The 12,247-nt window shown below is 36.6% G+C and overlaps 2 protein-coding genes across 3 annotated transcripts in view; both read right to left on the reverse strand.

The window, feature by feature from the left end:
* HOXA5 (homeobox A5) overlaps positions 1–12,247 on the reverse strand; it is a 315,710-nt gene that overhangs the window by 284,152 nt on the left and 19,311 nt on the right. The gene's annotated exons all lie outside the window — the stretch shown is intronic.
* The window catches only part of HIBADH (3-hydroxyisobutyrate dehydrogenase), an 83,939-nt gene that overhangs the window by 64,222 nt on the left and 7,470 nt on the right, over positions 1–12,247 (reverse strand). For both annotated transcript variants that reach the window (XM_085050981.1, XM_085050982.1), the window contains 3 exons: positions 11,143–11,303; positions 6,684–6,793; positions 4,133–4,254 (listed from right to left, as the gene is read on the reverse strand). In XM_085050981.1, the coding sequence (XP_084907107.1) occupies positions 4,133–4,254; positions 6,684–6,793; positions 11,143–11,303 (393 nt within the window). The remainder of the gene's footprint in view (positions 1–4,132; positions 4,255–6,683; positions 6,794–11,142; positions 11,304–12,247) is intronic.

Here is a 12,247-nt window from a genome sequence, read left to right on the forward strand (position 1 = left end):
TGCTTCATCTTGCTCGCTTTTCAAGGATCCTAGCAGATCCAATCACTGCATCGCCAGAATAGAAATCCAAAACCACACCAAACCTCTATTCCACTGAATTCAGGAGATTCCTTATTTTATTCTTTCAGTTTATTAAAATAGTATCTGACGTCTCAAATTAGAGACATTGAATCAACCCACCGACTCTTTCATTCCTGTAAAGTCGTAAGACTGCATTTCTCTAAAGGTGCACAAAGCTAAAGAAACAAAGCAGACACAACCTAATGATGCCAGGTCAAGTAGCTCTACAAAGGCTCTCCAACAAAGACAGGTCTATTAAATCAGTTTAATTCTGGCAAAGATATTGATTATACATATTTATTGCAATAGAATTTACAAGCTAAGATACGCAATATTTGAACTACTCATTCCTAACTCCTATTATTTAGTCTATTGTGAAAATGTCTTTCAAATCATCTTTGCAAGCATTAGTGTGCATAAAGCCTTAACTCATCTGCTTCCCTTGAAAAAGACACAGCACAAAGTGCCTTCAATGTTCAAGTAGGGAAACACATAATTCACTTCTCCTGCTTTAGGAAGATGCCCTTTTCTTAAAAAAAAAAAAGCTGGAATCACGGAATAAATTGCACTTCAAAATACAGCAAAATAAAATACCACCAGAGTATTTCTAATAATGTTTTTCCTTTGCTGCACATTAAGTACAGATCTAGCCATGCAGGGAATAAGTGTGCAATGTACCCTTCAAGGACTCACATAATACTTTATGCTATCAGTGACCTGAAGTCTTGTCAGTGTTACTACTAATACTGTTTCCATCACTTAAAGATTAGCTTAAGCTTGTGGAAGCAATACTTTAAGATGAAACAGCTTGAAATGACAGCTGGAATTGGAACTACAGCCTCTTCTGGCCATCTCCAATGAACAGATCCTAAAACCAAAATCTTTTATTCTACTCTTTATTATCATTTTAGCATGACTACAGTTCTCTATATGACAGCTGTTATTAACAATTAGCAGTCTGACTTTTTAACTGACTACACTCTTGTCTAACGGATACAGTAAGGGGGAAGATCTTAGTAAGTTTCCTTATCAGATCATAAAGAACCAGACTTACAAAACAGTTGAAAACATTTTTTCATACCTCCAAAACCAGAAAACCAGATCAAGCTGTCACATCTTTTTGTGAAGTTCCAACAGAATGCAGTACAATGTATTTTGAGCAGATATGGAGCTGATGTAATTTCAATAGTCAGTGGAAGGGGGAAAAAAGTTGAAAAGGTAGTATCTGAACACTAACAATGCTTACAAAAGAGAAAGAATCACATCAGAAATGAAAAAAAATCAGCCAATGTACTTTAGAGAACGAATATTTTGTATACTGAGTTAAAGAACTATTACAGCAGTGTGAGTGAAGCCACTAGTGGAGTTTGCTCTGGATTACAAGGTGAGAATCTGTATCATGCTTTTCCTGAAATCAGTGGGGGGACAAACTTGACACAATTCTTGCAGGGTAAATTTAGATGCCATACTTAGCCAAGTAGCATCTCGTGCCAACCAAAGTCAGTTTTAAATATGCTTCTGAGATAATGTGTGCTTTGAAATACTTTTTTACATACAAAGATGGAGAAATCCAATCTTCACAATGAGATAAATTTACTCTCTAGATTTAAAAAAAAATTAATATGGATTTTGAAGATGTTTCCTCATTTGTTTCATGCTCACAAAGAGGTCACAAACCAGAGCAGCACCGGGAACCATGACACAACTTTCACATGTGGACCTGCAAGAGATCCTAATCCCAGGCTAAAGCGATTGCTATCTCTAGACAGCATTAGCAGCATAATCTGCATGCAACTACTGGGATGAGAAGTATTTCTGAAGTCAGTTAATACAAAATAATACTATAGTGACTTGGTTCATCAGCTTCAACTTAATGGGTTCTGACTGTAAGCTGCAAATAAATGCTGTAGGCCAATCATATGAAGAAGACAGCACTACTAAGTTGGCACGCAGGCCCATCTAAAATGATCAAGGGAAAGAATCTTTTGGGGGCAAGGCTGCAAACAAGCCACTAAAATCTGGCCCTAACACTATGCCCAAAGATTCTTCATTTCCAATATCAGCACAGGATTAAAATCACCACTGTCTCTCCCTAGGGTTTACAAACCAAGTAATTTTCAAAATATTATTCAGTTTGTTAAGTTGTTCACAGTGCAGATGAATGTTAACATCAGGCAACACCCAAATACCTAAAAACACAAGTGGAGTTGTCTGCCAATAACAGCTAGTAAACAGACAGCTCTAAAGAGGACAGTTCAGGCATGCTGCTTTCTCTTCCTCCTCCCTACGTCCCACAAACACCCTCCTTCATACTCCTGCCAAGTCTATTGCATTGCACAGCAAAAGCATAAGTGCCTGCCAATTTCTAGAGAGCCGAGCATACTTCTCCATTTAATGTTTTGTCTGAAAGCCAACAATGCAGTCAGGACATATAAAAATACCCCAAAGACTTGAGTACTGAAAGATGGAAATAACAAAGCATAACATTAAAGGGTTTTTTCCAACAGACTTAACTTCTCCACATTTCTAGCAACTGCCCACTTTAAACATGATTTGTACAGCGTACTCCTTGGCCTTCACAAACATATTAAGGACTAGAAAGCTAAGTCTCAATTCTTTCCCCCTTCTTCAGGATATCCCTCAGGTCATTAACTGACACTAACCATCAAGTTGTTTGTATTCTGATAAACCACTAACACCAAAAAAGCCATCTGTATTCATACTAGTCAACTATATGTGATCATATTAACACTCTGTATTGCCCTTACCATTTTCTCAAGCAAAAAAAAAACCCTGAAGTTCTTTAAGAATCAAATGTTTTTTCTTTGGAGTTACAAAGTTTTCTTTGTTTCTTTTTCTTCAGCCTTACAGCAAAAACTTACAGATGAAATTAAATTACAGACATTTCTTAAAGGTAGATAATTCCCTCAGGCATACAACATATTTAGTGGAAAGAGATTGATGAAAACAACATAGAAGACATCAGAATTGCCCAACTGATAAGCAGAAAGCCATGCCGTGTTTAAAAAAAAGATCAGGCAGATACATAATCTGCCCACAATACATTTTTTCTGTGTTTTTTATTCCCAGCCTGATTAGCTATCTAGCTTTATAAAACAGAACAAATATTTTGGCTGGAAAGCAAGAATCTTGTCTTCTCCATTATATTCTTCAATATCACCTACCTGGATCTTCCTACTTTCTGCTCACAATAGAATTTGGATGAAAATTTAGGCTTCTGGTATGTAGTGAAATCCTGCCTTAGTTTGCAGTTGAAAATTAAAAAGATTGTTAGTTTTTGCTCATCATTGACACTCATCAGGAAAATACAGAATTCTCAAAATGCCACTTGCATTGATTTTTAGAGTGGACTGTAAAAACCCCAAGATTTTCCCACATAAAATAAGGCTTCCTCACCTTCTAATTTTAGCTGTTTTGGAGAAGAATTCAACAACAGAAACTATCCGTTCTGGCTTTGTTTTCAAAACATTAATTTTATGTTTCTGCTCTCCTCTGTCCACAAAATGAAAGACTTCCCTGCTCTATAGTATTTCTTACAAGAGACTAAATATTCAGATACCAAGAGCTTTTAAGAATAGACAATTATCATCCACATTCTTTGATTTTTATAAAACCAGACAAAAGCTCAGTTTTCTTTAGATATAGAATTCCTATATTCCTCATTTCATTCTCTCCTTGTAAATTAATCAAAAAGCAGCAGAACTGCTTAATGACAATCAGTTTCTCCCAAACATAAAGAAACAGATGGAAGCTGAAGGGATGTGAATAACTGCATAAAAATGCAACTTTATGAAAGAAGTTAAATTAAAAGGACCACTGTACCATACCCCAAGAAAGCCCAGTTTCTCCAAGACTCTCAGAAAAGCATACTCCTAAAGCCTAAAAATACTCTGACAATCACATACATATCTGTAATGCAATCAAACAACAACAAAACAGAATACTGTACATATAGCAAAGAAAATAGCAACAAGGGTACAAATTGGTGACTGAAATTGCAAACAAAGAGACAACTTGTCTAATATGAGGTAAACTGCTAATGAAGACTTACCTCCAGAAACTGGGGCATCCATGAAAACTGCTCCCATTTTTTCAACAGCTTTGGCTAATTCTTTTGAAACTGCGGGATCTATAGTGCTGGAATCTATTAGTAATGAGCCTTTCTTTACTTTCCTGAAAGAAAGATTAATTCTTCTTATTATTAGGTATTTCTTTCAGAAGATATTTGCAACAATTACCATGGCACTGGCTTCTCTCAGCATGCTAAGTGCACAGACATTTTTTGGTACACTAATAAACATGAAGTTTTAAAACCTATTGAGCAAGATCTGCTTAGTATTTATACTGCTAAAAATGTGTAGTGTAGTTTTGGATCACTCAAAGCCCAGTAAAAGCTGAACACAAAACAAGGATGTTCGTCTTGAACACTATTATAAAAAAAACCGTACAAAAAGGGTGCAGTAGGAAAACCTTCCATCATACCAGTTGAGCAGTATATCATATACAGATCAACTAAGACGCATTCTAAGCAACTTTTGATACAGCATAAAATTGAATATATAACAATACAATGTTCTTTTTATATATATAGCATCTTAAGTTCTTATCAGAATGGTCTGATTGCATTCTTTTAATCATTGCTACAATTTATTCTACATAAAGACCATAACTAAGACCACAACAGCCCACTGAAGATTCGAAGTGAAGCATGGAGAAAAATGTTTTCCCACTGATAGACACTACTTTTAGGCAGATCTGTATTGCAAACTGTAGAACACAGAAAGCTGTACACCTCATTTAAAAAAATAGAATAGAATTTTTGAAACTTGCAAAATTTGAACTATTATATTGCCCTCCACAACAAAAGTTTATTTTTATCCCTCCTTTCATTGAATTGCACCATCAAGTTCACCTGACCAGCAATCACCATGAAATCAAAGACCACAATTTCTCAGTCATAAAAAGGTGTCCAATTTAAAGCTAGTCATGACAGATAAAGAGCTCCACTGCACCTTGCTTGCCATTGGCAGCACAGTGGATTTCACTTAATTGAATTACCTAGATTGCTGGACATAATCTCTCAATGTATATATACATTGTGACCCCACCAGAACTCCAGATTCAAACAGTGCCACATACACAAAACTCATCCCCTTTCGCAGAAAGGACAAGCTGCTGCAGTTTGTTTGAACATATGCAAACAAAAGCCAGAGCAGCAGATAAAGTACTACATCACATCCACTTATGATCAGAACAAGGAGCAGAGGCACGGGCTCCTTGGTAACATGGAAGGATGACTAAGTAAACTTTTAAACACTTCATGCTATTAATGTTTTCTTCTGTAAAGCTTTAAAAGCTTTAAAAAATGATGACAGTCAAACCAGAAAGCATGGACCAGGTCACTCAGAGCAACAGTTACCCACTACTGTCAAATTACACTTCCTTCTCTTAATACAGAAGCTGAGAAACTGCAGCAGCATAGGACTGCTTTCCACATCCTCTGTTTTCTGCTAGATTTTCCACATCCCCGTACTCACGAGATTAACTGGCTGTATTGCCAATCGTTCTTCAAACCATTGCCATCATGGGTACAGCTCTCCCACAGCTGTTTGCCAAGCTTTGTGGGACTGATCCAATTACCTATCTTCCCTGAAGGGTCATACTACAGATATTTAAGATCTGCTCAGTCCTACTGTATGAGGAATTAAACTACAGACAGTAAGGGAAGGAAGCAACTATTACTCCTGTATAGCAAGAACAACAGAAATTCCTCTCTTCTACTTCACTTTCTTATCACTGCATCTTAATATTGTACAATCAATACCTAAAAAGGCACCATTGTTTTTTGATAATCTACTGCACCTTTGTCTTTGGTATGTTTTTTCCTTTACCTTATTAATCCGGATAGATGTAAGAGCCTACATGATCCTCAGAGGTATCCAGCAGCCTTAGTCAGCCTGCCAGGAGCAGTGCACATGTAGCCAGAACAGACTTTTAAACGATATTTATTTTTTGATTTGGCAAATTCAAAAACTCTGAGCATTAGAATTCTGCAGACGATGGATTTAAGGCTCAGTGGAAATCCCTCCACAAAGGTTAAAAACCACTGTTTCACATTAAACAAGCTCTTTAGGTATCTTTTGTGTAATAAACAGATAATAAGAGTAGAAATCAAGAAACTCTTGTCAGCCATTCTACATTAATACACTTTAATACCATCAGAGACAATGATTTCAAGTTAAAGGAAAATGTATTTGATCAAATAATTGTTGCTGGCAAATATTCTAATTGTATTTGTGTATAGTACATTACATTATGGCAAAAGAACTACGCAACTGAAAAGACAAGTAGTAGTTATGTTGCCTGAAATGCACATAAATTATTATTCTACTGATAATAAAATTAGGACTTTAGCCAAAAGCCATTCAAAAGCAAGCACTGCATAAGACAGCTCATACAATTAGAAATATCAATAGTGACAGAACAGAGAACATTGAATTAAGTGCCCTGAAGGCACAGCACAGCAAGAGTTACAACAACAGTGATCATCAGACAAACCTTGAGTATGAGTGGAAATTCTCCAAACTATGAAAAAATCTTACTTTAGAATTCCATTTGCTCCTGTGTAAACTTCTTTTGCATTGGGACTAGAAGGCAGCATGGTAATAATTCTGTCTGCTCTTTCTGCTACATCTGCTGGGGATTCTGTTACCTTTTAAAAAAAAATACCGAACAATGTAAGCTTTTGCACTTCCTGAAAATGAGATGTCAGACATGTTTCCTGAGTTTGGTTTTAGTATTCACTGGCCACAACAACAAAAATTCAAACACAAGAAAAATTCCTCTCCTACTGAAAATACAGGTTATTTAGATCAGGCAACAGAAAAATAAAAAAAAAGAAAAGAAATGGATCTCCTGTCACAGAACTTCCTCCACAACAGCTGCCAAAGGGCATGCTTTCATCCCATCAACCCATTCATGAATCTTTGATTCACTACAAACCATGATCCAAAATACTGCTCTACAATGTTTCTAAGGAAGGACAACATGAAAGGATCACAAAAATTTGCATTTTGTCTTATATATGGCATTGAAAGAGGGGAAGACTGAGGAAAAAAGAAAAAAATTACTCAATGCACCTCTGAGCCTCACCTTAAAAGAAATTAGATAAACCAACTGATGTTTCTCACAGTATTACAACTGGCATTTTTAAAAAGGCAAATTATCAGCTCAAGAATCCTTCACAAGAAAGATATGAAAAATTTTCAAAATATATTATTAGGTATTAGTTGTTCAATAACGATACCTAACTTTAAAAAGTATATTATCCTTCCCAAGTCACTTTCAGAGGCAGGCAGTATAGTATTTAATAGACATACACAACAAATGAAATATTGACAGCTAAGTAGTGAGTTTCACTTGGAAGGCATTTACCACTAAGACTTCTGTCCAGTACTGGTTTGAAATAATTAATTTCTTTAAAATTGCATTGTTAACACATTCATGGCCCAGGGATAATAGCGACAGAAATACAGCTTATTGGTTTATCTTTAGCCCGCAAGGATCAAGTCTGATTTCAGTAATTTGTAATAAATGCTGAATTATGCCTTGAAGGACTTCTGGGATACAGCATGAGAAACTCCTTGATTTTTATTTGAATTTTGAGCAAAAGAAGGGAAGACAGCATATAGTCACTGAACAAGGCTCTTGGGGGAAAAAAATAAAGAAACTGGCATAGATGGGTCTGAGAAACATACAGGTTTTGTTTTGAAATAATAAGTTAATACTGCACAAAACATCTGGCATACCACACAGTTACAAAAGGAAAAATGCCCTAGTCTAAAGAACAGAGGTTAGCAGGAATAAATGAGGCAATTATAAGCAGCAAACTTTCTAGATCTGATTAGTTAATTTTATGGCTTGCCTCCCTGGAGACCAGAGAGCCTATCTCTTTAAAAAGAAGTATGACACCTTTGTCTTTAGTTCTGAGCATCTCTGGTTTGGTTCAGTCCCAATGAGTATTATTAGAAGTGGAGAGATGAAGTGTGTAACTGGAACCTGAATTTATGTATGTCTTTTTATTTGAAACTATGATCTCCAGTATTGTTAGAGGTTTGCAGGGTATCACCAGAAGACTCAGGGGCCCATTCGCATCTTTCAACCAGAAATTGAAAAACATACTATATTGGGCACACAACTGAAGTAGTACATCAGCCTCAAATTTCTATTTGACTACATAGATAGAAGGTAGCTGGATTTTGGTTACAGTTTTAAACAATTCTTAAGCAACACAGACACAAAGAAGGACATTATCAATGTCCTTCAAAATACTAACACGCCTTTTACATGAAGAAAATGAAATTAAAAATGTACAGACTGGGACAGTATTTCCACAACCATACAAAGGAAAATCTTTCTTCTAGCTTGACGTAAGTAGCAAAACAAAGTCGGAATTAAAAGTGGGAATTGTCACTCTTGGCCTTTTGGTACTGTTAACAAATATGAATAATATTGCCTGAAAAAATCTACCTACCTGGTTCAATAAGCACCATATAAAAATTTTATTTTATTTGGGACTTTCTGTCTCAGAAACAAAGCTGAATGATTTGAAAGCTATTATAAATCATTAAGCATTCAAAATCATTAAGAACACGTGCATACCTTTAAAAAACATACCAAAACTAATTGTTGATTACCAACATAGACCATACTAGGTCAGAGTAGCAGCTCACCACAGTCTGTACTAATGTTCTGATACTTGTTTAGTTCAAGCAAACTTTTGCAGTATGCAACTGCTAGGAGAGACTCTTCTGCTGGTCATTGGTTCTGCCCTTCAATATGTGCATCTGCTTGTGTTTGTTCCAAACTGCTTCCCTATTTTCTTACTTATATTTACAGTAAGTCAATTACTTATTGTTTGCCTGAAATGCTATTCTCATTGTACACTGAAGAAACTCTATTTTTATGATGCTTTACGCATCAGTTGACTCCAGTAAAACTCTCAATTTTCTAAATCAGAGAAAAGATTTAGACACAAAGACCTGTAAACTGAAGCATATAGTTACTCCACTGTGTGAGGAAAAAAATTATAATTAATGACAAAGGGTGAAGATAGTGAGTAGAGTGTAGAGGCAGCCTACTTGCTCACAACACTGCTTACTATTCTCCCTTGTTTGTAGCCTTCCAGATTTCTCGCCAAGTGGTTCCATATGATCCTGCTCAGCCAGTCTTCCTCTTACTATTCATCATTAGCAGGCAGGTGGCCACTTTCTGACATGCACCACCTCCCAGTTCTTTACTCCAGTGGCTAAAGAAAGTGGAGTCACAGACTGTGCAGATTTATGGTCAAACATCCCACATCCGCCATATACCTTGGTAGTAGCACTGGCCTTAAACAATGGACATTTGACTAGGTTTACTGTCTCTTGGGGTCATTTCACCCCTGTAACACTCCTGATGGTTTTACCCTACCAGCCAGACCAAAGAGAAAGCAGCCCTTAGAGCCCAATGTTCCTTCTACAGCAGTTTCTACAAGGCCCCATGGACCCACAAGTTTTCAACTCCTGAAAAAAGTGTGGGAGTAGGATTTACACCTATAGATCAAGAAGAGGAAGTTATGCTCCTATATTCTAGGTGTGTTTTATTTGTATTTAAGCCTACCCATGTATTCTTTTAGTGATTTATTATCTTAAAACACACTTTTGACTTTATTTTTAAAGGCATTACAGTTCATCTTTATTATCACATGTTAAGTCTTGCAGTGAATGCCAAGGATTCTGTTACAAAGGCAAAAAAGCTATCAACATGGGCAACCACAGCAAAGAGATCCCACTGCAGAACATGAGTTAAAAATAAAACCAATAGCTCAAAACAGTCTCTTCCATTTGCCCAGTTTTACTCAAGACAGGTCTGGTTGATGCCAGAGGGTCTTGGCTGCTTTAACAAAACAAGAACAGTAGCTAGGAAAACAAGCTGAAAAGCTTACTTTCCCACTTAAGGCCAAGATTCCATAATTATTCAAGGGGAGCTGCAATTAATTACTAGCAGGTGGGTGGTATCACTTTATCTTTTAGGAATCTTGATGTTACCTCATTATTTGAAACAGCTGCAATTAGCTCTAACAGTTTAGACTTTCAAGGCACACAGTTCCTCTGTCTAGATCTACCTACAAATTCCTTGCCACTGCTGGAAAATTCCCTTCTATCCTCTACATTGTTACATGAGAGGATTATTTTTGCAATGCACTCCTTTTTTCAGTGTTTTAAGGATGCATCCATCAGCCCACAACTGTGTAAATTGTGACAGCCTTGAAGTGTGTCAAAACCATTCAAATGTGTTACAGACACATAGAAATGATACAACCACCTGAGAGACTGAATGGGGTTCTGGGGGTATTAACAGATTAAGAAAAGCAATAGGACTGGCTGGAACAGGGCCAAGAGTTTGCAGGGTATATTGCAGGAAGGTAAACCTCCCTAATGTAATCAATTTCCTTCCCTCTTTTTTCCTTTTCATTCCTTCCTCTTCTCTCACCATATCCTTCCTTACCTCCAAGAGAATAAGCACTTAAATAATTAGATTTTTCCCCTGCCCCTGAGGACTGCACCTTGAAGCAGCAGGAAAGCTCATATGTCCCTATAACCCTTACAGCTATGCCAGCAGGAATTTTTAACTAGGGTCATTTAACCTGAAAAGGTCAAAAACGAATCAGATGAAAAGCAGCCCACTGGCCATCTAGACCTGGGGTAAAAGGAAGCAGGAGAAAGGAGGAGGCGAAAGAACAGGCCATCAACCTACTCTCATAAAAAGAAGGGGAAAAAAAAGACAGCCAGAGAAGTTTGACAAGGTAGCAGTCCTGGCTAACAGCAGGAAAATTACTTGGGATAGAATCATACCTTTGCTCTAACTGAAACCTCACAGATTCAGATTGTATTCCTTGTGCTGTGTCAGTTCTGATTGTGATCTTAACCAAGAAAAAAACCCAGATGATTCAGTTGCATTGCATGCAGGAACCATTCAACACACAGTTATTATTGGAATAAAGAAAGTTTATTACTATACCTGAGCACCCAAGTCTTGAAATTCTTTGCAAGCTTCTGGGAATACATCATATGCAATAACTGGATATCCATGTTTTAACAGGTTTTTTGCCATTGGATTTCCCATGTTACCCAGCCCAATGAATCCAACTGGGGTTTTGGAAGCCATAGTCCTAGAACACACTGATTTCAAAACAAAAAAGATAAATATAATTGTATTTTAGACTAACGTACAACAATGATATAATAAAAGCTACCATGTAATCTGTTTTCCATTACCTAAACAGCTTTATGCTTCAAAACACTGGAAATGTGAATCCTATTTTGCATAATTTAAACCATAAATTATGTTATATATACATTGGGCCACAAGTACCATCCCACAATGATTTTTCTACATATCAAAGAAAACTATTGTAATCAGGAAAATGTGGATATTTCAAAAAATACAGTATTAAAGCTAAGATCCGAGGAGAGCTCAAACGTAGACTTATAATATGCAGGACTGCCTGTATTTGATTATGTGTCTAAACCCTAAACTGTATATGCAAAATTCTATTTTATATATATTTTACAGACTCTTTATTTGCAACTTTGCATGCAGCCATGGGATATTAGCACATGTTCTCTAGAAATGGACTGAGGCTGCCACTTTATTTCAGGCAGATCCGCACAGATTCTTCTGATCCTGCAATAAGATACAAGCCACTAACCTAAAGATGAAAGTCTCCATACTAAGTCATGGCAAATCCTTTGACCCATGGCATCACAGTATAAACACTGAAAACTATGAACAAAATATACTATAAAAAACGTTATGAAGTCTTTGCAGGAATAACCTCTGTATTCTATTTACCATACTACCAAGACAGAACTATAAAGCCTACCCTACAACCTGTGGAAAACACTGCAGTTTCAGTCAGTTACCTTTTCCCAGTAGTTAGCGAGCATCAAATGCTGGAGAGGAGCAGCATTGCAGGCATTCATCTACTGCAATCACTATCTCATCACTCTAAACAGTCCTAATCCAAAGGCAGCACAATTTGACAGTGACTAGATTTCTTTGCCAATTACATAAAATACTTTCTCCTTTACGACAAAGGAAAAGGTTATGCAGAATAAACACT

The sequence above is a fragment of the Lichenostomus cassidix genome, chromosome 2 (assembly GCF_008360975.1).
Source record: "Lichenostomus cassidix isolate B80296 chromosome 2, HeHo_3.0, whole genome shotgun sequence".
Lineage (NCBI taxonomy): Eukaryota > Metazoa > Chordata > Aves > Passeriformes > Meliphagidae > Lichenostomus > Lichenostomus cassidix.